The sequence below is a fragment of the Pinus tabuliformis genome, chromosome 5_2 (genome assembly GCF_031772625.1).
Source record: "Pinus tabuliformis cultivar Carrire ecotype Pingquan chromosome 5_2, CPIR1, whole genome shotgun sequence".
NCBI lineage: Eukaryota > Viridiplantae > Streptophyta > Pinopsida > Pinales > Pinaceae > Pinus > Pinus tabuliformis.
In genome coordinates, this window is record NC_142306.1 from 963456186 (window position 1) to 963482993 (window position 26808).

The 26808-nt window shown below is 35.9% G+C and overlaps 1 protein-coding gene across 1 annotated transcript; it reads right to left on the reverse strand.

The window, feature by feature from the left end:
• Positions 1–24446: 24446 nt before the first annotated feature.
• Positions 24447–26529, reverse strand: LOC149162499 (putative pectinesterase/pectinesterase inhibitor 51). The gene is made up of 2 exons (XM_089437303.1): positions 25317–26529; positions 24447–25216 (listed from the first exon to the last, which is right to left on the reverse strand). The coding sequence occupies exons 1-2, from the start codon at positions 26437–26439 to the stop codon at positions 24522–24524; spliced, it is 1818 nt and encodes a 605-aa protein (XP_089293429.1). The 5' UTR covers positions 26440–26529; the 3' UTR covers positions 24447–24521.
• Between the last annotated feature and the right edge of the window lie 279 nt (positions 26530–26808).

Consider the following 26808-nt stretch of genomic DNA (forward strand, 5'->3'; position numbering starts at 1 on the left):
CTTAGACAGGGATGCCCTCTATCTCCGTTACTGTTCCTTCTGATTATGGAAGGGCTGAGTAGGATTATCTCATCCACCAGAGCACGTCGACAACTCACAGGCATCAAAATAGTGGATGAATTCTACCTTACTCACCTCCTATTCGTGGATGATATCCTCATCTTCCTTAATGGCAGTATTGGTGACTCCTCCTCCCTTCATAACTCCTTCCGTCTCTTCCAACAGGCTACGGGTATGCAGATTAACAATAATAAATCTACCATCACTTCTATTGGATGCTCGGCACATGAAGTCAATTTTGCCTCACAGCGCTTCCCATTTGCCAACATGGAACTGTCGGATGGCATTAAGTATCTGGGATTCAGACTGAAGCCAGCGGGATATAAAATAGCAGATTGGTTATGGCTCATCTCCAAGGTAGAAAAAAGGCTCCAAGTCTGGTACCACAAATATCTCTCGAGAGCAGGCAGACTTGTTCTCATCAAGGCTGTCATAGAGGCTACTCCGGTGTATTGGATGGCCCTGGCTTGGATACCTAGAGGTATCCTGAATCGACTACAGAGTATATGCTGCCGATTCCTGTGGAAAGGGCACCAGCCAGGACGCATATTCGCATGGGTTAAATGGGAGACTATCACGAAACCCAAGAGATGGGGAGGATGGGGAATCAAGAGATTGGCTATATTCTCTAAAGCGCTGGCAGCCAAGCTCGGTTGGAGCCTACTTACTGCTGACAGTCTCTGGACCAGGGTGGCTTACTCTAAATATATCAAACCACTATCTACTCTTGATTGGCTTTGTATCAGACCTGGGCATAACACACAATATTCAAACATCTGGAAAGCTGTCATGGACTCTATTCCACTACTGAGGGAAGGCATTACTTGGCGGATCAAAGAAGGGAATGCTGTTCGAATAGGAGTGGACCCCTGGGTTGGCTGTGGGAATGCACACAGACTCCCGGCGGAGCTTGTGCGCTATCTCAATGACAGAGGCATCTTTTATATTAAACATATCGGGGACCAAGCTAACACCACCTTCCTCCAGCAGGCTTGGTTAACTGACAGAGCATTGAACCTGCCACCCCAATGGATTGATGATTGGAAGGACTTTATCTCTGCTCTCATTCAAGCCAATATCAGACTCATGGAAGGTCCGGATGAAATTATATGGGCACATGCCAAGCATGGTGCGTACACACCCAAGCTGGGATATCTTAAGCTCATGGAGACATATAAGCCACCTGAAATTCACAGCGCTTGGAAGACGATCTGGAAATTAAAGGCTGCTCCCAGGACAAGACTTCTGATGTGGAATATCATATTTGACAAAGTCCCGACAGGCTCCAACCTTATAAAGCGATCATTCTTTGGGCCCTATCGTTGTCATCTCTGTTTAAACGCTGAAGAGACAACGGAGCACCTCTTTCTCACTTGCAGCACGACCTCACATATATGGCAATCCATTACTTCTCTCATCCCGCAGCTGAAACATTGGCACGGGGCATCCCTTCAGGAGGCTTGGTCCACCTGGTGCTCTGAACATTCGGGCAAAGCCAAGAACCTCCCTTTGCTGATCTGTTGGGCTATATGGATAGCCCGTAACTTATCCATTTTTCAAATGAAGAGACCTCACTGGCCTTCGGTCATCCTCTCCACAGTAGCAGATTACAACTTGTTACCTGATGAGGACACTGCCTCTACTCCAAGAACTCTCTCCCCGATTCCCATTGATCACTCTAAGCCTTGGGCTTTTTTTGATGGATCGGCCCAAAATGATGGCTGTGGGGGGGGCGCCACTCTTCATTTAAATGACAGACACTGTTATAAGATTCAAATTAACCTTGGAAGAGGCACTAATAATTATGCTGAGCTCATTACAGCCAAACACATTATACATTTTTCTATTCTTAAACAATGCAGACACTTACAGCTATTTGGTGATTCAAAAGTTGTATGCAATTGGCTTAACAGTGCATCTCATTGCCATGCATTTGCTTTAAGACATATTCTGGAGGAAGCTAAGAGATTGACTATGTCTTTTGAATCTTTTGTCTGTCACCATATCTACAGGGAACAGAACACCATTGCAGATCAGCTCTCCAAAGAGGCAGCGCACAGAATAGGAGAGGACTGGTGGATACAGGAGGACACTGATGGCACATATTATCAGTACTATCATCGCCCTTTTGAAGAACATCTTGAATGATGGGCTATACAGCCCATACATATGCAGATACTTTTGTTATTTTCAGTATGTAGATACAGACTTTACTGTACATCTTTTTGATTATATATAGTATATATTGCTCTCTGCGAAGAGCAAGACATAAATTTTGATCTTTTGAACTGACATAACATCATGCTCCCTGCGTGGAGATATAATTAGCTATCAGTGAACTCGACAGGCACACAGCCTGCTTTTGAATATGCTACGGCATCTGCAAAATGTAATTTTCTTAATCATTAATGAAAATTACGACTTTTTCCCAGGGGAAAAAAATAAACCCCAAAATAAATATTATAAACCATAAAACAAACATGGTTGACCATTGTTGATTTTCATATTCAGAGAATCTTTGTCACAATGCGACATTGGACCACGATTGACCATGATTAATTTTCATATTGAGAGAATTTTTGTCACAATGTGGCATTGGACCCTAGTTGACCATGGTTGACCATGGCTAATTTTCATATTGAGACAATCTTTGTCACAAAGCGACGTTGGATTATGGTTCACCATGGATGACCATGGTTGTCACAGTGTGACTTGTACCATCAAAAAAATCTCTTTTTCACAAGGTGACCATAGTTATTGACCATGGTTAACAATGATTAACCATGGTTGACCATGGTTGATTTTCATATTGAGACGATCTTTCTCACAATGTGATGTTGGACCATGGTTGACCAGCGTTGATTTTCATATTGATACAATCTTTGTCACAATGTGACATTGGACCATGGTTGACCATGATTGATTTTTATATTGAGAGAATTTTTGTTACAATGCAATATTGAGACAATATTTGCCACAATGCGACATTGGACCATGATTGACCATAGTTGACCATGGTTGTTGAAATGTGATGTTGGACCATGAGATAATCTTTTTCAGAATGTGACCATGGTTATTGACCATGATTGGCCATGATTGATTTTCATATTGAGAAAATTCTTCTCACAATATGACATTAGACCATGGTTGATATTCATATTGAGACAATCTTCGTCACAACATGGTGTTGGACCATGGTACACCATAATTGACCATGGTCGACCATGTTTGACCAATGTTGACCATGATTTTTTTCCATATTGAGAAAATCTTTGTCACAAACCCATATTGGGATTATTATAAACCTAAGGGATTAATAAGCCCAAAGAAATACTAAAAACCCAAGGGATTAATAAACCCAAGGAATTTATATTATGAACCTAAGGGATTGACATTAAACCCTAGGAATACTATTGTAAACCCTATCAATAATATTATACCCTACAAATATGAACCCTTGGATTAATAAACCCAAGGCACTAATAAACCCAAGGGAATAATATTAAATCCAAGGGATTAATATTGTAAACCCAAGATATATAAACCCTAAGATAAACATTATAAACCCTAAAACAAACTTGGATGACCATGGTTGAATTTCATATTGAGACAATCTTTGCCACAATGCAACATTGGACCATGGTTGACCATGTTTAACCATGATTGGTGATGGTTGACTTAGTTGATTTTCATATTGAGTGATTCTTTGTCACAATGTGACATTCAACCATACTTGACCATGGTTGTCACAATGTGATGTTGGACCATTACACAATGTGACCATGGTTATTGAACATGGTTGACCATGGTTGATTTTCATATTGAGACAATCTTTGTCATAATGCGACGTTAGACCATGGTTGACAATGGTTATCGATGGTTGATGATGGTTGAAAATATTTGTCACAATGCAACGTTGGACCCTAGTTGACCATTGCTGATTTTCATATTGAGACAATCTTTGTCACAATGCGATGTTGGACCATGGTTGACCATGGATGACCATGATTGACCATGGTAGATTCATATTTAGAAAATCTTTGTCACAATGCGACGTTTGACCATGGTTAACTATGGTTGATCATGATTAACCATGGTTAACCATGGTTGACGATATATATATTTTAGTAATCTTGGTAGGACTACATCTTCATCATGTCCAACTTCTCACCTTGTCGAGGGATAGCACAAGATTTGAACCCAAGGCTTCCGATTTGGTGAGGCTTCATTTCCACGACCATTGTCAATTGAGCTACCCCAAGTGGACAAACAACAATATATTTTTTAAATAATAATGATGATAATAATTCATGAATCCTAGCAAAAATATATTAGTTCAAAAATTCTAGGCCATAGTAATGATAAAGTGTTAAAAATAATAAAAATGACAATTATAAATATTTAAACGCAATGCCAAAAAGAAGAAAAAATGTAGGCATTTGTATGAGAGTTTATTTATTTTTTATGTCCATATGATCAATGAGAACTAATTTAATATTGGAGCCATATATTGAGCATACACCATCGTGTTTAACAGTGGAAGTCATGTTAGATCTAAGACTTTTGCAATCCATAATGTAGATATAAGTCTTTCGGATTAATCACATTGTTAGGATTTGATCTCACAATGTGATTAATCCGAAAGACTTATATCTAGCAGAAGTCATGTTTAATGTAGATCTCATGAGAAAATAAGAATTTATAGTAAACTTGGGGACATTTGTTGAAGGGTGATAATTTGATCAAAACAAATTAGTAACCTTGAAGAAAGCCTACTTACTTTATTATTCCTATAAGCTATTAGATTTTTTTCATTCTTTTATTTTATTTTATACCAAATCCAACTTGACTATATAAAATTCCTCATGTATATTTTTCGCTCCTACTCACTTTCAAAATTTAAAAAATTGACATAGGTTTCAATGTCTACATTCTCCATACTCCATTTCTTTTTAATATTCTAAATTCTCTTTATACTAAAATTCAATATACCATATAAATAATTATTTTTTTTAATATTCTAACCTTTGGGCAGTGATGCATCCTTGCTATTTATTCCCTCAGATCTGTTGATTCCTCACCTTGTCCTGAACATGAATCACATTAATTGATTCGAAACATCGTCCAAATCCTAACAATGTGATTAAACTGATATCAATATTCTAACCTCTATTTATATTATAATTCAATATACCATATAAATTTTTTATTAAATATTTTTTAAATATATTATAATATTCTTTTATAAAATAAATAAATATAATTATTTTTCCCAATTTATATTTCTCATTTATTTATTACAATTATAAAGTAATTTATAAAAACTTCCTTTAAAATATAAAAATGACATTATGTGCTAACCCAAAGGAAAGCTTCGAAAATTTATGGACAAATCTAGCCAACAAAAATTGAATTCCCTTTAACGGTTTTATATTGGACACCGAAACGAATCAAATGGATTTCTGGTCATCGTAGCTATGGAATTTTCAAATTCTCTTTAAACATTTTAAATTCTACACGTCATGGGGATGCCCATTCTAAACGGTGGCTCTCCCTTAACTGATGTGTGGACGTGTTGGACCCACATTTAAGATAGTTCTGAAGATGTTGCGTTAGGTTCCATTTAAAGGCAGTCGCAAGCAATAATTAAGTCTAGGGTTTCGACGTTTAGCATTTAATGGATTCAGCACGCAAGCCACAAATGAATGCTTCACTAAAGAGGTTCCGATGGGTCTCTGGACTATAGTTCCAAACAATAATTAAGTCAAACATTTATGTGTAGACAAACACTATTGATTATGATAATTAATATAATTAACAATTGTTTTTAAATGTGTAAAGATAATGTGAAAGAATAGAAAATTTGGGGGAAAAAATCATGAATTATTTTCTCTATATAAAATGGAGTGGGAAAAAAATTCTCGTGGCAAAGCAAGAAAAAAATAATTTAAAAATAGATAGATGAATTGTTTTTCTTTATATATTCGTTCGTTGAATGGATGGTAGGCACGCAAAGAAAAACCTACAAAATGGAAAGTGGATGTTGATATTGATTGAGGCATCTAAAAACTGACGATGATATTGATTGAGGCATCCAACAAGTTTGTGATTATGTATTTTATACAATTAAAATCAGGATTTCTATAAATTGATGTTGAAACTGACACTGATAATCATGATTTTGAGAGACTAATATTGATATTGGACGAGGTATACAACAAATTTGTAAATATGTATTTTATAATATTAAGATCAAGATTTCTAGAAGCTGATATATCCAATTAATTTCTAGAAATTGATATACTACACAAGTTTGAGTGAAGAGCAAAATTCGCAGGACTTTGGCGAACACAAGAGTTTCTCAGCAGGGTAGTCTTGTCATTCCCACATTTCATCACTTGCTAGGACTTAGACATCTAAATTTTCAGGAGAATCCAACCACTGTAAATGGTAATGTCTCACATGACCACCATGAAACTTCCTCTTCCAAGGACGAAGACAAAGACAAGGTACAAGGTCAAGCATTGAAGCCAGGATGACTTTAGGGGAGTTAGGGATGTTGTGCAACTTGCCATATTTCCCTTACAACATCCATATTTCCTTCTTCACTGCTTAGGGCTTGTGATTCAGGGTTTTTGTCCTGCCTTGAGACTATGTGATTTTCCTCGGGGGATTCGAAGGGCAGTGGATGCATCTGTTGGGTAAAATTTATGGCTCAAAGAAAGTTCTTGGAAACGAGGAAAGCTCTTACCATCTTGGAAGGTTTTGAGGGACGTGGAGTCCATATTTTTTTGTCATTCCAGTGATACGGAGCTCCATTGTCTATGGTGTAGCTAGATTATTGAAATTTCTTATGGGTTGGCATTTGATTAGAGATGTGATTTCCTTCCTTAAGTGTTCAGCCTTATATTTGAGTGATAGTGCCTTTGTGAATTGTATTATGCCCATAAGATTTTCCCATTATATTCATGGTAAGGGAAAGTTTATAATCAACCATTTATCCATTTCCAATGACCCCTGTTCCAATATAATCTCTTTATTTACTAATGAATGAACAATTAAATGCAATTGCCTAAATTCACCGTTAATAATATTTTAATAATCAAACAAATATATTTTTCAAATAGTATTCAATAAAAATTAAACTAAATCTTCTGCATCTTTAAAACTACTTATTTATATTCTTATTAATTAATAAATACACATTCAAATTACATATTTCTTATACTTCTATACTTTTATATACTTACTTTTCCCATTATTTACTATTTCTTTTAACTATTTGTATCATTGTAGGCAATTAACTTGATACATCTTATATAGAATTCGAACCACGTACGACAAGATTGCATGGCTTCTCACCAGCCAAGAGTTGTATAGTTCTGTTATCGAATCCCATGATGGCTAGGGCTTCAACAGACCTCTGCCATCCACTATCCATTGTCAAACAAAACCCCAATTGTCGTAGCGTATCGTTCAATTTTCCCTTCCTTTTACGCTCTTCTTTCCTTAATTTCCACCAATAAATCTCTCTTGCTTGGCTTTTTTCCAAAGGTAATCTCTCTTGCTTGGCTTGCCTTGAGCGAAATTTAGAGATAACTAACAGAGCATCCGAATTCGCACTATGAAATTATGAAATTGATGTTTGCTTGATTTATATATAGAAATCATGGCTTATGAAATTGATGTTTGCTTGATTTATATATAAAATCCATGGCTTCTAAGAGCCAAAATTGCTTTTCTAGTCCATGCGGTGGAAGGTTTACTACAGAGGCATGACGGATTCCTTATTGTCATACATAGTCATGTCATGTTCAAGGACGAAAGTTTCGCCAAGAGCCCGAAATTTTTGTCTAATCCATGTGGTGGAAGCCTTACTACAGAGGCATGATGGATTCCTTATTTTCATGCATAGTCGTGTCATGTTCAAGGATGAATGTTTCGCCAAGGTTTTCGCAGTGTGGCTTGGCAGTTGTTTGACAAATCAATGGTTGAAAATCAAAATAATAGTGACAGTCGTACTGTGGAAAACAAAAGTGTAGACAATGGTCGACGGCCAACTGATTCAAAAGAGACACCTTCAGTGTAATTAATATATTTGTGCAATTTCTATGTCTTATGTGATGAATACATGAACTCTTACATGAACTCGTACACGAACCTCTTGATCTTCACGCAATAATCTCTTCAACGACCTCTTGCCAACACGAGAAAAACATCCCTCGATTCTCGGTGAACCTTCGGCGAACCTCACATGAACCTCTCCTCTCACAGAATATTTAAAATAGCATAACAGATCATAAACTCATGCGGAACATTTTGGAAAACTTCTCTCTTTTATTGATTTCAAAAGATGAATTACAATGCTGGAAGATTTAGAGAAACTTCAATCAGAGATAGATTGCTTGGGCATTTACCAAATGCTACACCTTAAATTAAGATGCACTCTAGAGGCTACCTGGCCCTTTGCAGACTCTGTCTTTGAACTTTCTAAAACAAACACTGACTCAAACTTAATGAGTTCAGCCACTTTAGGTTCTTACTAGGGTTTTTAGGCCCTGATACGTAGGCTTTTCAAACTCGACTCTAAAAGAGACTTTCTTCGTGATGCAAGCAGATTGAACAAAGATGTTCGCAAATGCAGAGGAGGAAGATTATCTCAAACTTCAAACAACAAGACTCTCATTCTCAGACTCTCCAACTCCGAATGCCCCAATGAGCCTTACTTCTCTCTTTTAATAGGATGAGAAGGGGACAAACATCAGACAATCATATTGAGATTTCGAGATGTGGATCAAATCACACCAAAGTTAGAGAAGTTCTCTGAGTCTCAAAAAAGTAGAATTTTTACAAAGTAGATATTATTCCAAATCATATGGAAAAGATATTTACAATGTGGATATTTTTGTCGTAAAATCCCACGAAAATTGGTCACTATCAAATTCAAGTGACAAGACATTATTATACACTATGGATTCTTTTCAGGAGAAGCCCACAAGAACCTTTGGAGTCTTTAAGTTATGTTACCAATGGATTTGTACCAGGGAATTTGCCATTATTATGATGGTATGCCCCACTAGTCTCCCATGCTTTTGTATAAATCCTTCAGACAATCATTGGTTTCCCGAGGATAATTTGATGGTTTACTTTGGTTAAGACTAACCAATGATGGTATCCCCTCATGAAGTAGCCCAATATGCGATCATCAAATTTTTTTTTAGATTTGCAATAGGCTTACAGGGAAGGTGAAAAAACTTAATGCCATTGCACTCCATGCACTCTTGGCAAACACTTTAAAAGTCTCTTTCAAAGTACCTTGGATCCATAGCAGTCTTATTTATCCCATGCCATCTCCACCATTCCTGTAACCAAGTTGGTTGTAACAGTAATTGTGCAATGAAAACATGTCCAAATTTTAATAATGTATAATGTGTTTCTGATCTTTCTTCTCTATATAAGAGATCCCACCAAAGATCTTTATAGCCTTGGAAATTATAGACAGTGTCAGGAAATACAAGGCTTGGATCCTTTTGTGGCCACATTATTCTTGTAGGATGTTCAGGATATCTAGTTCTATTGATAGTATAATATTTATGAAATGTTTTGGTTCTATTGCTTCCCTCATTCCATATCAGACTGATATCATGAAAACTTTCCCTTAATGCTTCATCTGTAAGATCAAAATACATCATTGAATTCTTATATACCATATCATGTATCTAAGTGTTGGACTTAGGGTAAATCTTTCTTTCTGGTACAAGGTGTTGTAAGTCCTTATGAGGCTGTAGATTTGCATCCATTACTTTGGTGTTTCTTAATTGCCAAGTGGGTTTCCATTTTTCAGCATAGATTGGCCATGAGGTGTTGTCTGGGATATTTCTAAGTTCCTCTTGTTGTGTTTTAGGGTCCCATTCAGTGACAATAACCATTAGATGGTTTTCTTTTTTCAGATACTCCCAACTCAAAAAATATGGTAGACAGTTTCTTTCTCCCTTTATATGCTCGACATCAAAATCAAAATTTGCAAACAAAGCTTGCCATCTGACAAAATTGGATTCTCTAGGATTTTTGATGTCTTTTTTTAATACTTTCTTTAAAGCAGAAGCATCAGTCCTGAGAAGAAACCTTTTATGTATGAGGTTGATGTCAAATTTGTCTATACAATTCCATCTAGCTTTTACTTCTTTTTCAATTGTAGAATAGTTTTGTTCTGCTTGGTTCCACGTGCCTGAAGCAAACTGTATAACTTGTTCTTCTCCTTATTTAGTTTGCTTGAGAATAGCTCCACATCCAATGTTGTTTGCGTCACTTTCTACAATTTTTGGCAAATCTTCATCTGTAAGGTAGAGAATAGGTAAAGTTTTTACCTTAGATTTTATTTTTCTAATGGAATTGGTATGTTTTGAAGTCCAAGGCGTTGAATCTTTTTTCAATATTTGATTTAACAATTTTCTGTCATGGGCACATCCTTCGTAGAAATTATTGACGTAGTTCAAACAACCTAGGAATCTTTGCAATTGTGTTTTATCTGTGATCATATCTGGAAATTTATCAGCAAATTCAAGTGCATGCTTTTGTAATGTGATTTGGCCATCCTCAATAGTATGTCCCAAGAATTTGATCTTTGTTTGAAACAATTCCATTTTCTTCTTGCTTAGTACGAGCCCACTTCTCTTGACTACTTGTGTAAAATTCTGTACATGTTTGAAATGTTCTTCTACATATTTAGAGAAGATTAACACATCATCAATATATATAATGAGCCAATCAAAGTATGGCTTGAAAAATTAGTCCATGACATTTTGAAATTTGGACGGTGCATGTTTTAGGCCAAAGGGTATGACATTCCATTCATAATGACCATTAGGAATTCTGAAGGCAGATTTGAATCTATCTTCTTCTTTTACCGCAACCTGCCAAAACCCAGATTTCATATCAAATTTGGAGAAAACCTTAGCTCCTGCTATTCAGCTTATTAGGCTTCCTTTGTGGGGAATAGGATATGTATCATCTGCTAGTACAGAATTTAGAGGTTTGTAGTTTATGACTAATCTGGGAACTCCTCTAATCTATTATGAATGTTTATTTACATAGAACCCGTAGCAGTTCCAGGGACTGTTAGATTCTCTAATCAATCCTCTTTTTAAGAGATCTGAGATTTCTTTTTGGCACAGAGTTCTGTATTCATTGTTCATGGGTATGGCTCAACTCTTGCATGATTTTCCATCATATTCTTCCTTGAAAGGTAATGAAACTCTGTGTTTCTTTCCATGCCAGAAAGCATTTGGGTTTTCAAAACAACAATCCTTTTCTAATTGTTCTTTGAGCTCTGAGATTTTTTGTTGTACCTTTGGGGATTGTAGTTGTTCTTTTGTTTGGAGAGAGGACTTGAAGTCTTTTAATTCTCCCAATTTTCTTTCTGTCATATTAACTTCTTGCATAGTCTGAACCATGGTGGACATTCTTGGTGTTGAAATAAAAGGCAATGTGATGGTCTGTAAGAAACCTTTGTTATCAAGGACGGATATAAAATAACCATCTTTGCCATTTCTTAATCTGGCTGATCCATGTGGTTCAACAGCAACAAGAAAAATATTGCCTAAAATACAGTCAATTGGAATATTTCCGACTGCAAACTTCATTTTCATACAATATTTTGAAAAACAAAGAGTTGCACTAGAGACTTCATATTGAAAATCATGTGTTCCTACCCCAGTGACTTGCCGATATGCAGGTGTCCAGTATTTGGCTGGGATCACTTTTTTGTTTAAAACATTGATGTCTGCACCCGAATCTATTAATGTTCTGAGAGTGAAGTTTACTCCTTGTATATTAACATTTAATAGTACATGGTGCTGCTGATACTGAATGGTCATAATCTTCATATTGCCAAATCCTATGCCATTGTTTTGCATATCTTCAAAAATCTCTACATTAGGATTTTCTACTGGTTCTTTCCATTTTTCTTTTTCCATCTGTGAGACTTTTTCTTTCAGCTCAATTATTTCCTTTTTAAATGATGAATCTCATGACTAACTTCCCCTAAAGTCAAAGACCTTGGTTTTGTATGTTGTTGGTTTCTTTGAAAAGATTTTGTGTTTTTTCTCATAAGAAGTGTCAACAAACAATGCTTAAGAAATATTACCTTTTGAGGTATTACCAAGATCTCCATGTCTGATTTGTAAAAAGGTTTCAAGAATTTTTAATTTCATTTCTCCTTCTGCAAGCATCTTGATGCTTGCTAGAACTTTTGATTCATCATCATCAATAGTGTGTGCCATACACATTTTCTCTTTGGCTGGTGCCTTTTCTGTTTCTGTTTCTGAGCTAAAGTCCGAGTCTGTCTCAGAAGGGATGCAATTGCACTAATTAGTATCTGCGAAATTGCACTCGTGGACATTCACCTGTTCTTCACTATGTTCAGACTCAGAATCAGATGATTTTGATGAACTGCAACAATTTTTCTTCATCAGGTGTACTTCTTCCTTGAAGTGGATTGTAGGTCTTCTAGAGGCATATTCTTGTGTCTTTTTGCCTCTATTTGTCCTTGACTCTCTTCCTTGAGGACATTTGTTTGCAGTATGTCCAGTCTGTCCACATAACCAACAAATAATCATATTTTTTCTTTGAGACTTAAGATGGATATCTTTGGGCTCATAGTAGTGTGTTCTAGGCACTATTTTATATGATCCTTTCTTGTGCCTATTTGACTTATGAGGATGACTTTTAGCAGACTGTTTATGACCTTTCTTTTGAGATTTTCTGTGTTTTCTTCTTTGCACAATTGGATCATCAATAATCAATCCATATTTACTGCAGATGGATTTGCTGTCAGGTAGTCTGGACATATTTTGTAAGGACTTATTGACTTTCATGTTGGTGCAAAGTCCTACCAAGGCTTTTGTTATGTTGCAATATATCTCTCCCCATGTATAGTTTTCAAAAGAAGTTTGGAACACTTCTTGTTGCTAGATGTATTCAACAAATTTGGAGGGTAATGCTGCTAAATATACTTGTTTCCACAGGTCATTCTGACTTTATTTTACTTTGTAAATTCTTTGTGTTCAATCTTTGTGGAAATATTCATATTGGGACATTTTCTTATATTTGAGATTCATCATGATCATCTCATGTTTATTTGCAATTTCTATTGTTACTCCACACCAACGTTTTAGGATGAAGGAGGTTAATGCTCCAATCATATTATTTTCGGGGTCACCATTTTCATTGTGGATAATGTCTCCAGCTTCATCCTTAACAAATTATGCTTCCATTTTTGCAAGTAATTTAGGGGAAGATTCTACTTCCCACCATCTTTGTAGGGTACCTGTGAAGCACTGGATAAGAGTTTTGCAAGATTCAATTTCATATTTTCCTCTCATAGACATAAGCTTCTATTTAGTGTACATCTGGTGAATCATTTGCTTGATTTGACTAGCACTCAAGCCATCAATATTCCATTCATTATAAGATCTAGACTGAAAGGTATGAGTTTCTGGCATCTTCCCTTTGCCATTGAGGCCAAGAGCTGGATATCTAGTGAATTGGCTACACAGAGGTTCAATATATAGGAAAAAGATGTTGTCCTGAGGATCCTAGCTCTTCTTCTTTGGTCATGGTCCCTATGAAAAGAGAATAGGATTCACTAAAAGATTCTTTGGTGCCAATTTCTTGCTTTGGTTTTTCTTGGGGAAATAGAAATGGAAACCTTTCTACAGGTTTTGAGGCATGCTAAATGGGTACATGGTGGCTAAACAACATAGAGGTTGGGATATTTTTATATTTGGGAGATACAAAAAGTTGCTCAAAGTTTTCAGAAATTTTTTCCATAATATTCTAAGTAGAATCAAACTCATACCTTTATGCTTTTAATTTGTGTTGTTGATTCTCTGTAAAAACATTTTAATACAAAATTTTTTACCATATTCATCTCTAGCCCTTTAATTAATGTATTCGTCTAGTTTATTTGTTCACTTGCCTTCTAAATCCTTCCATTTATTCCTAGGGCTGAATCATATTTTAATACTAAAGGAATGGCCTTGTCTGAATTGCTAGCTTCTCCTAGAATAATTCCCTTGTATGGAGGGAATGTGGTACTTGTTTCTACCTTGCTTACATCACAAGCTTTCCATAAATGTTTTTGTGCAGATGAAGTTTCCGCATCTGCCATATGTACTTTTGGTTGTTCCTTCATTTTTTTCCAGACATAAAAAGAGATCCATGAGTTTGTCTCTTCCATGTACTTTGTCCATTCCAGAGAAAGAGCATATTTTTCATCAACAGATGTGCTGAGATTAAATTCTCTAGATTCAGGACATGTATAGAGATCCCAATTCAACATATTCTTCATCCATTCTTTCTTACTCTTATGTTTGGGACACCCATCCATGAGGGAGAAGAATTTATATATTTTTGGTATTGATGGATTTTTGCAGTTTGGCATAATAGGATTTTGAAATCTTGAAGATGGAATGAGATTGTCTAGTCTTTCAAGATATCCCAAGCCATATTTTGGCATCCCAGCTGGTCTCATCTTGCTAAACATTTCAGTGAGATGGGGATCTTCATTCTCCAGAGTGGGTAATTCATGAATCATTAGGATAGTGTCATGAGGAAATGGATTGTCAAGGCATTTTTTATTTGGGCATGAGTTTGCAGTAACAGTAGAAGGGGTCTCTCCAATCCTGGGATAATGATTTTTGTGGAGAACAAGATCTGCGAGAGATTGTAAGCAAACTATTGTTTGGTAGATAAGACATTTTACTTCGAGAGTGGAAAAATGTAATAACTGAGCGAGTTCAAATAAACCAACGTGTGAGGATCTTATAGATGGAGTATTTACAGATGTGGAAGTAGATGGATGACATTAAATATGATCTGAGTTTATATGGTATTGTGTGGCTTGACGAGTTTCTTGTATTCTTTTGTAATCCAAAGTAGATCTTCTAGGGAAGGACAAAGTAGCTTTAGTTGGTCCTTCTTGTATCTGAGCAGTCATGATACTTTGAACTTCGGGGGATTGAGGTAGATCTACTCCCCAGTTTTCAAGAATGTTGAGATCATCCCATTTGATGGTCTGATGCACAATTTTTTTATTGTGAGCATCAGTGATTACCAGGGTGTTGGATTTTGACTCTTGATTGGGTGTATGGAGAATGGCTAGATATAATGTGTTGGTGTGCCTGAAACACCCTCTAGTATGAACTGCAATGTTTGTCCTTTTTCTTTTCATATCAAAACCACTAGTTTTGATTTGCAATTGGAGGATGTCCTTAATGTGTTCATCATACACATATACTGATAAATTTGGGTAGAAATCAAACCATACAGGACCATTTGATAAAGGAGCCACGATGCCACCAATTAATGAATCAATATATCTGTTATGCATGAGATCTCTGATAGTAGCTAACACATTAAGGACATCCTTGTGGATAACATCTCCAACTTCATCCTTAACAAATTTTTCTTCCATTTTTGCAAGTAATTTAGGGGAAGATTCTACTTACCACCATCTCTATAGGGTACCTATGAAGCAATGGATGAGAGTTTTGAAGGATTCAATTTCAGATTTTCCTCTCATATACATAAGCTTATATTTAGTGTACATCTATTCAATCATTTGCCTGATTTGACCAACACTCGTTCTGTCAATATTCCATTCCTTATAAGATCCAGACTAAAAGGTATGAGTTTCTAGCATCTTCCCTTTGCCATTGAGGTCGAGAGATGGATATCTAGTGAATTGGCTAAATAGAGCTTCATATATAGGAAAATTATGTTGTGCTGAGGATCCTGGCTCTTCTTCTTTGGTCATGGTCCCTGTGAAAAGAGAATAGGATTCACTAAAATATTCTTTGGTGCCAATGTGTTGCTTTGGTTTTTCTTGGGGAAATAGAAATTTAAACCTTTCTACAAGTTTTGAGGGATGCTAAATGGGTACATGGTGGCTAAACAACATAGAGGCTGGGATATTTTTATCTTTGGGAGATACAGAAAGTTGCTCAATTTTTTCAGAAAGTTTTTCCATAAGAGTCTGAGTAGAATCGAACTCATAATCTACCTTTTCCTCTATGCTTTTAATTTGTGTTGTTGATTCTCTGACAAAACCTTTTAATACAGAAACTGAAAAGTTGACATCATTCAAAGTTTTATTCACACTATGTACAACAACTGATAGTGAGTCAAAACATTCCTTTTGTTCAGAAGTTTTTACCATATTCATCTCTATCCCTTTAATTGTTCATTGGCCTTCTGGATCCTTCCATCTATTCCTCGAGCTAAATCATCTTTTAATACTAAAGGAATGGCCTTGGTTAAATTGTCTCCTATCATAATTCCCTTGTATGGAGGGAATGTGGTACTTGTTTCTACCTTGCTTCCATCACAAGCTGGCCAGAAATGTTTTTGTGCAGATGAAGCTTCTGCATTTGCCATATGTACTTCTGGTTGTTCCTTCAATTTTTTCTAGACATTAAAAGAGATCCATGAGTTTGTCTCTTCCATGTACTTTTTCCATTCTAGAGAAAGAGCATATTTTTCATCAACAGATGTGTTGAGAATAAATTCTCTAGATTCAGGATGTGTATAGAGATCCCAATTCAGCATATTCTTCATCCATTCTTTATTAATCTTATGTTTGGGATAACCATCCATGAGGGAGAAGAATTTATATATTTTTGGGATTGATGGACTTTTGCAGTCTGGTGGAATAGGATTTTGAAATCTTGAAGCTGGAATGAGACTGTTTAGTCTTTCAAGATATTCCAAGCCATATTTTGGCATCCCAGATGGTCTCATCTTGCTAAACATTTCAGTGATACGGGGGTCTTCATTCTCTATACTGGGTAATTCATGAATCATTAGGACAGTGTCATGAGGAAATGGATTGTCAGGGCATTTTTTATTTGGGCATGAATTTGTAGTAACAGTAGAAGGGGCCTCTCCAGTCCTGGGATTACGATTTTTGTGGAGAACAAGATCTGCGAGAGATTGTAAGCAAACTATTGTTTGGCAGACATGACATTTTACTCCGAGGGTGGAAAAATGTAATAATTGAGAGAGTTCAAATAAATCAACATGTGAGCAACTTACAGATGGAGTATTTATAGATGTGGAAGTAAATAGCTGACATGAAATATGATTTGAGTTTATATGGTATTTTGTGGCTTGACAGGCTTCTTGTATTATTTTGCAATCCAAAGTAGATCTTCTAGGGAAGGACAAAGTAGCTTTAGCTAGTCCTTCTTGTATCTGAGCAGTCATGATACTTTGAACTTTAAGCGACTGAGGTAGATCTACTACCCAGTTTTTAGGAAAGCTAAGATCTTCCCATTTGATGGCCTGATGCTCAATTTTTTATTGTGAGCATCAATGATTACCAGTGTTATAACATGTATGTTTCATGTAGGATTTAACAGATGTTAAGTTTTCTAGTTAAATTTTATGGTAGGGTTTGAGGGTGTAACTAAACTATATGGATAAATGGAGTTTAGCATAGTATTTGTAATAATGTATTACAATTAGGATATATCATTTTTCTATCCGACATTAAAATAGATCACATTATCTAATAATTCACATCTATTTTATTTTAGCAACTATGAGGTACTCTATTCATTTGCTTTATTTTTTACTTTCTTGTCAATTGCAACTTTACATACAACTAGACAATTAGTATGTTCAGAAAGTTCCACATTTGTAGGTGGATTTGCAGGTGCATAAATATGATTTGAGGAGCAATTGTTAGACTCTCAATTACATTTATGTTGGGGAATAACTCTTCCTGAGCTTTGTAATTATGTTTTCCATTCCAAACACCTGAAAAAGGGAACAACCCTATGATTTATAAAATCTTGAATGACTGATACTCCAATAGTTTAGGAGAACATGAACAACATACAAAAGGGTGAAATTTTTCTTTAAACCTAATAAAAAATGATTAAATGACTTAAATATGTGACATATTAGAAGAAATGTTGGATCAAACAAATTCAATGTTTGTTGTGACTGAAATTCACTATTTTGCAAAATAATTTCTAACAAACTTACATTCTTCATCTCATTCAATGTTAACCATATGGAATATATTTTGAAATAAAGTATTAATGGCTTGGATATCTTCTCCCTAATGAGCATCATCAGATTTAGGTACATAGATTCAATAGTAAGTACTTTGTTTAAGAAATGTAAATTGTTTCATTGTAGCTAGTGTTCCTACAAAAGGAAAAAGCAACTACATGGAAACAAATGACGAAGAAATAGAACTTGAGCCACTTATTGCAGTGGGATCTCAAGTGATGCTTACATCAAACATATGGATTGATGCAAGAGTCGTAAATGGTGCTCTTGGAATTATAGAAAAAAAATTGTTTATAACCTTTGAGTTTCACCCTAGAATTGCCTAAATATATTTTGGTAAGATTTGATAATTACATGGGAGTACCATGGGATGAATCATCTCTTCAAGCAGTGCCCATTACACCCATTAAAATGGGCAATAGAAAAAAACTTCCTTTGAAACTTTATTGGAGCTTAACAATCCATAAGTCACAAGGAAGCAAGGGAGACATGGTATGGCATTTACTGCAATATCTTGAGTTAAAGGTTTGAATGGTCTATGATTCCAACCTCCCTCATTAGGGGAGTTTTGAGGTCTAAAATGGGCCTCCTAAGGAAATTACAAAATAATAGTGGAAATAATAAAATAAGATTACATTACATCATCAAATTTTAGAGGGAAAAAAGAAAAAACTATTTCTCGTATTTTCAACTTATCTCCCTATGGGTTTACTCAAATTTCAAGCGGAAACACTCATTAGATGCAGAATTTGATTCCTCACACAATGAGTACCCATGTTGTATATTTTTGATGGACTTTGCTACACGAAAAATGAAAAATACATCAAAATTTCGATTAAAATCACATTTTTCATGTATTTCTCATATTTCGTGTAGAAGGTTCCATCGAAAGTATGCAACATGGGTACTCCTTGTGTGAGGAATCAAATTTTGCATCCAATGAGTACTCCTGCTCGAAATTTGAGTAAAACCTTGGGGATATAAGTTGAAAATACGAGCTTAAAAAGTAGTTTTATTATTTTATTATTATTATTTTTTTTACTCCAAAAATGGTGAATCATCCCCCATGGTTGACATTGTCATCTTGAATCCTATTGGTTCTTATAAAGTTTATTTTGGTTGTACATTTTTCTTAGAAAGCCCATTTTAGACCTCAAAATTCCCCTAATGTTCCATACAAATGGTATGAAAATATGGCAAGAATAGCTAGTGTGACTATAAGAAAAGTAGAAAAAGAGAGATTGAGAATGATCACATTGTAAACTATTTGTAATTGACTACAATATTATTGTCTGCTTTTTCCATTATTCAACGTTCTAACTTTGTATTTGATATTGTATTGAATTATTTTATTATATTTGATATTGTATTGAATGCCTGCATTAAAATGGGGTGTAGACCAGTTGGTTTGCGTGGGGTTTAGTCCCAGCCATGTCACAAATTCAAGCCTCATGGGGAGTGGATGAGGAATGGAAGCCACTTTAGGGGGAATTAAATTTCCCAAGGGGTGTCTAGGATCGACCAAGCATCGTACAATCCTGGTGATAAGCATCCCACAATGGGTGGATCGGTCTTCTTCCAACCAATAAGCAGGATGGCCCCAACCTAGGCTCAACCTAGTTACAAAAAAAATAAAAAATGATTTCATTAATATTAGATGTATTTACGATATTTAAAGTGATTAGATTAATATTATAAGTTTTAACATATTTAAAATTTTTCATAATCGCACATGACTAAAACCATCATAGATCAATCTTAACCACAGATCTATCAAGGGTTGTGAGGGATCAAATGTTGAAGAGGTTTGCAGCTTGAGAGATTTGATCCCTTTAAGTGCTTGATAGATCTTGGGTTAAGATGGATCTAGGTTGGTGTAAATTATTAATATATGTATGATTGCTATCACTATTTTTGTTATATTATTTTTGAAGCTTATTATCTAAATAATCTTATTATTAATATGATGAATATAATATATATAGAATAATATGAATACAATATTTTATAATTTATATGAAAAAAAAAATAAACAACAACAACAACATTTACAAATATAAACTATACATAAAATACTTAAATATCATGCTTTTCCATAGACGAAGAGCTTTTCCATATCAATTCTATCAATAGAATGACCAAAATAGGGTATGTTTTAGAACATTGTGATGCTAATCTTTGTTTATGCAATTGTGATATTAACAAGTGTAATATGCAGTGTTGCTACTTAGTACCAACCTCTTAGGTAAAAAGTAATTAATAATTTTATTGATAATTGGTCGAGTTCATGTTGTTAAAAGTGTCTTGCTAATGGGAGATCACGGGATCAATTCTCCTAAATGCCCTCGGATTTACGCTCTACTTGAATGTTTAAAAAAAAAATTATAAATTATATTGAAAATAATTTTAATACGAATTAAGTGAGATATTTATTATTTTTAGAATATTATTAAAAGTGAAATTTTCTTTAAATATTATGATTTTTACTAAGCAATATTGGAATCTCCTTTTAATTATAATTTTTTAAAATGATGATAAATCAATCTATATTTACCAAGTGAGAATTATCTCCAGTATTGATTAACTCCATGTTATCCGATTAGAAGTTAGTAAGACCAAAGTTGGAGAATGTTTATTGTTATGTGACAAGTTTACAAACTAGCCCCACCTAAATTAACCTGCTCATAAAATTTTATAAACTAACCCTTTTTGGATTCACTTCCTTGTGGACTAGTTTACTTGCATGATGGTGAAGTCTACTATTCCCATGTGCAAACTTGCAATTTTATAAACTAATCCTTTTTTATAAACTTAACCCTTTTTGGATTCACTTCCTTGTGGACTAGTTTACTTGCATGATGGTGAAGTCTACTATTCCCATGTGCAAACTTGCAATTTTATAAACTAATCCTTTTTGGATTCACTTCCTCGTGGACTAGTTTACTTTCATGATGATGAAACCTACTATTCCCATGTGTGAACTTGCAAGACAAGTTGTATCGTACATGAGAGCCCATCCTAATACTTTGGAAGTTCCCAACTTCCCATAAATGTTTCATATTTACTTAAATTTTTCTTAAATGTTTCATATTTACTTAATTTCTTTTTATTTACATAATATCTACAAAAATGAGTAGACATCCATTATATTTTCACTATAATATAAAAAAATCATGAAACTAAATAACTTAATTAAATGAAACATTATTACAACACTTACATGGTATAAAAAAAACCTTCTAACACTAATAATTATCTAAATAAAATGTAACATATCATTTTTGGGATTCAACTGCGTTAAGTAAGTCATTCACGTATGACCATTTCCATGAGAGGTAGTCGTAAGTGACTAATTTCTCATGATTTGAATAGTTCACTTAGCACTCATTACATCGGGTGATGCACACAGGGGTGAAGAAGTGGGATTGAAACTGGTGAAATAAATCACATAGCGTCAATCATCACTTCCGGGGCTTTCACCCGGTAACCAGGACTTCCGGGGTGAAAGCCCCGGAAGTGATGATTGACGCTATGTGATTTATTTCACCAGTTTCAATCCCACTTCTTCACCCCTGTGTGCATCACCCGATGTAATGAGTGCTAAGTGAACTATTCAAATCATGAGAAATTAGTCACTTACGACTATCTCTCATAGAAATGGTCATACGTGAATGACTTACTTAACGCAGTTGAATCCCAAAAATGATATCTAATATAATGCACTGCGTAAACCCCCTATACTTAAATTCAAAAATGTAACATCTTGAAACTAAATAACTTAATTAAATGAAATATCATTACAAGTTGTGTAAAAAAATGTAACTCAACATAAATAAATAAATCATTTACTTAACCATTTTTGATAAACATAAATAATTCTTATCTTAAACCATACTTAACTAAATTTGGTTAGAATGCAAAACCATAACAAAAATTTGGTAATTGTGATTGGATATAAAGTCATGTGCACATGTCGGAAGCCATGTGTCCCTCGAAAAGTAGGGTAGGATAGAATCTGAGCGGACGAGGGAAACTTATTAAACCAACTACAATCTTTTCAAAATGTTTGAATCGTACAAAATTTCAAATACCAGCACAAAGGTAATAATGTTTACATGAGATGTTTGATTTTGTTTTAATTAAATTTTTAACTTAGGTCAAAAGTATCTACATTTCGGCCAAATATTCTAATTACATCAAGATAGTAATAATGACCGTGAATTACACGCTTTGTATTGAATATATGTGGAAAAACCGAACCTGACTCGAAAATAATTATATTGGTAAAAAGAATTAACGATGGTGACTAAGTTACTGTGTATCTATTAAATCAGGAGTATAATTAATTTTTAGGATAGGTGTTTTGGGCTTTTCATTGGTAAGAAAATTATCTTTTTCCTGATAAATATAATTTAAAATCCAAAGAAAATATTAAATCAATCCATAAAAAAAAAAGAAAAATTCACAAAAAATTAAAAATATATTTTAATTTTCAAACATTTGTTTAAACATCTTTTTTTAGTTTTAATTGAATTCGATCTTTTTGGCAATTTAGTTTTAACTGAATTCAATTTTTTCAAATTTTTTTTACAGAAACCAATTACAATATAATCGTTCTATCGACAAGTATAATAATTTAAAAAGTGATCATCTTAGTTATTAAGAAACCTATTTCAATTGTTAGTTAACCCCTATCAAAACTATTCGCAGTTTTAGTGCGAGCGAGTGTTACAAGAATCACGAAAACACGATATGTTTTATAAAATTGAGGTCATAGTGATAAAGAAATCGATAGTTTTAAATATTAAGAATACCGCTTTTGCAAACTATAATTGGGTTTTGGATTTGAAATTGAAATGAGGTAAATACCTTTGTTTATTATTAAAATTTAATTAGTTTTATTATCAAATAGTTAATTTAATTTGGAGTAGTGAATTTTTAATATTCTATTATATTCGTGGTAGTCTAATGAGGTGGATGAGTTGACCGGAAAGTTATGGAAATTTAGGGTATATTTAAAGAAAATTTGGCAAGGTTTTTTGTAAATCCAAGTTATAATTGTTAAACTTCATAATTTTAGCTATCCTAAGAGTTTTTGATGGTGCTGAATCTATTTCCACCATCAAAAACAAGATTCAAACACTAGATCTACAAGATTGTTTGAAATTCTTTTACCGGAATGCTGGCCACGTTTTACCGTCCAAACAATTCTTCAACCTCATTAAACCATTAAACGACTCATTAAATTATATTTTTAAATACATTAAAGCTTATTACTGGGGGCACGTGATTCCATGAATGGAATGAACTGCGCGTGATTCCATGAATGGAATGAACTGCGCCCCTTGAAACAGACCGTCATTTTTGTCCAATCAAACAACCAAACGCGAAACCAGAAAAATGTCTTTGACTCCATGGGCATCATTGTCGGGGAGCCATATTTCCCAGGCTATCCGGCCATAAATGAACAAGCCCACCCTTCAATTTGGGCATTAGCAAAATCGAACCATGCCCATATACCGCGGCTGTTCATTTATGGCATTGGGGGCACGTGATTCCATGAATGGAATGAACTGCGCCCCTTGAAACCGACCGTCATTTTTGTCCAATCAAACAACCAAACGCGAAACCAGAAAAATGTCTTTGACTCCATGGGCATCATTGTCGGGGAGCCATATTTCCCAGGCTATCCGGCCATAAATGAACAAGCCCACCCTTCAATTTGGGCATTAGCAAAATCGAACCATGCCCATATACCGCGGCTGTTCATTTATGGCCCTATAGCATGAGATTTATTGGTTCCGAAGGGAATCCGATGATAAAATAAAGAAGAGGATAACATTCAATTCTAATGATGGAAATTTTAAGACAAACGGTACCTAATATCAGCCAACGAGACATGAAACCGACTGGGTAAATAACACAGAAAGCCGGCGTAAGCAGAGCAGTACCTTGCACCACAAGAAGATGCAGATGAGCGTTCTGCTGCTGTCTTTGAAGTCGATTTTTCAATCACATTCCTTTCAGTGTACTTTTGCTGTAAGCAAAGCTTCTTAAACAGAATTTGGACATATGGAAAATATATAGATGGATTATAAAACAAATTTGGTTGAAGCAAATTGATGAAGCACAATAAAATGAATGCACTTCAGAAGATTTATAATAGAAATGACATCAAGAAGAGTCCACAAATCTATTAAGCACCTGGGAATTTACATGCTTTAGAATGCTACATTAACTATGTATTATTGTATGTTTTACGATTCAAATGTATTGCAATTTGGACAAAGTCGAAGCTTTTGATATGAACATTATGCTAAGGCTCGGTGTTTATTTACTGGAAAAGCAACCCTATAACCATTAAAAATTGCGCTGGTTATTTATGTACTGTGGCTCGATGACAGCCATTCATCGCCCTGTATGAAGCTTTGAACAGAGTACAGTCCTATATTGTGTGCAGAAATTTGACTAGACCATGGCACTCTTCCAGAGACCTTCGCCCCCGGTCCATAATTCTGATATTCGCCATAGAAAAGAGTATCGAGAGCAAAGGATCCGTTCCAGGGCATCCACCCTTCAGGCCTGATGAGTTTGCCCAAATAAGAATCCAAGAAAACCGTTCTTGAATACATCTTCCATGGCCTGCCAAGATATACTCTGTGAACATCGGGATTGGAACTGAAATCCCTCATGTATTCTTTGGTCCCATCCACGGTGCAGTGCTGGAAGACCAATCCGGTTGACTGAGCAGCGTCCGTCCGGCCCTGCGCTGTTAAGGGATCCGTCTCGCCAGACTTTGATTTGAGCTGACGGGGGCGCACCAGAATGGAACAGTTGTGGAATAGGGCCGCCGCGTTTCCGAAAATGAAGTCGTGGGTGCCCTCTATTCTGCAGTTTCTGTAGAATTGGCGGAGCGTGTGCGTATAGAGCGTGTCCTGGTGGCTCTCGAAAGCGCAGTTGTAGAAGGCAGAAAAATCGCTGTCTACTCTCAGGGCCACGGCTTGATGAGTCTGTGGCCCCTGAAATGTGTTTCGGAATGTTATGTCACGGGCTATGAAGCCGTCCCCGTTCACTCCTGCAGGAAAAAGCCATAAACCCATCTTTACTCCTACAGCGTTCCAAAGAAGCACAGCAAAGGTGTTAAGAAGGTGGAAGAAATAAAATATGGGACTTACCAACAGTGGCGACATCGTAAATTGTGACCGGGCCGGGCAGAGACGGCACATATGCAGAACCGGTGATCACCGTTTTATCCATACCGGCGCCCACAAACACGAGATTCGTCTTACTGCGGGGTATTCGAACCGTTTCCCCGTAAACCCCGGCCTGTATTTTGATCACGAATTTCTTTTCAGAGTAGTCCGGCGCACTGTTCACAGCTTGCTGAATGCTTGATAAAGAGGATTTCTGATCCACCTTTGACACAGTAATGTCAGGGATCAGTTCGTCCACCTCTGATACATCCCAATCCCAATTGGTGTTATTGGAAAGATAGTAATAATTTGCGGTATTAGAGGATTTGGACGATCTCTCCGTTGAGGGAGGCCTCCATAGGACCATATCCTTCCCGTAAGTATCCAGGGCATCGACCATGCTCAGAGCATTGCTGGTTAAGTTTGTAACCCTATCCACCTGTTGGATGATAGTGCTTATTTTCTGTGTAGTATTGACATACCTGAGATCAGAGCTACAGTCGTATACATATGCCAGTGCTGCGCTCAGCCATGCTTTCACATCTTTTATTCTCTGCTCCTCTCCTATAGCAGCACTGCTTTTTGCAATCAGAGCCACAGAATAGTCCGCGAATTCCACACAGTTTTTAGCCGCGGCAGTGACGTTGGCGTCATGGCTAGAAGTATCAAGCAGATTTTGGGAGTGAAGATGGGTTTGTTTGGCTCCGTCTGAAGCCAAACCCATTGCTGCTCCGATGATCTCTTCTGCTCTGGCATTTGCAGCTACTTTGGTTGACAAAGACGACTTGCAGAGGTCTGGCAATTGGGTTGCTCGGCAGGCGAGATTTATCGGCGATCCAGAACTCTGTAGTGTGGGTTGGGGACCCTCCTGGGTTTTTGAATTGGCAGAGGCATCGGCGAGAGAAATGAAGAGAAGTAGCAATGTCAGTATGATGATAGGAGTGGAAGCCATGATTTCAGCAATTCTGGCTTTAAAACCCGTTGAAGCCTTAAAAACTGGAACAATAAATGATAAGGTTCGGGCAGCCAAGGGTCTCACCTGTGGCCTATCTTTTCTAACATGGCAGAGCTGTGAAGTCTGTAAGATTGAAATAGACAGCCTCATAAGAAAATGGAATCACATGGCTGTGTATACAGGAAAGCATAAAACATATTTTCTGGGCTACGTGATAGGATTATGATTCGCTAGATACTAATTTTTACATCGAATTTCCCTCTCAATTTGTTTGTTTCGTTGCGCTCCAAGCTTGACATTGATTTTTTATAACAATCTCTGTCCCTATCTCCTATCAGTCATTAGTATCTTCGAGAAGACAGTAGGTGGCAACACTGTAGAGATTTATGGCTGACAAGGGCTTCCACCAAAGAAAACGCAAACACTCACGAACTGGATTCCACTTTGAGAATCCAAAATTTCCCTCAAATTCAGGGTATGGCTTGATCTTCCACTGTGTCGTCTGATTTTCAGGCAGGG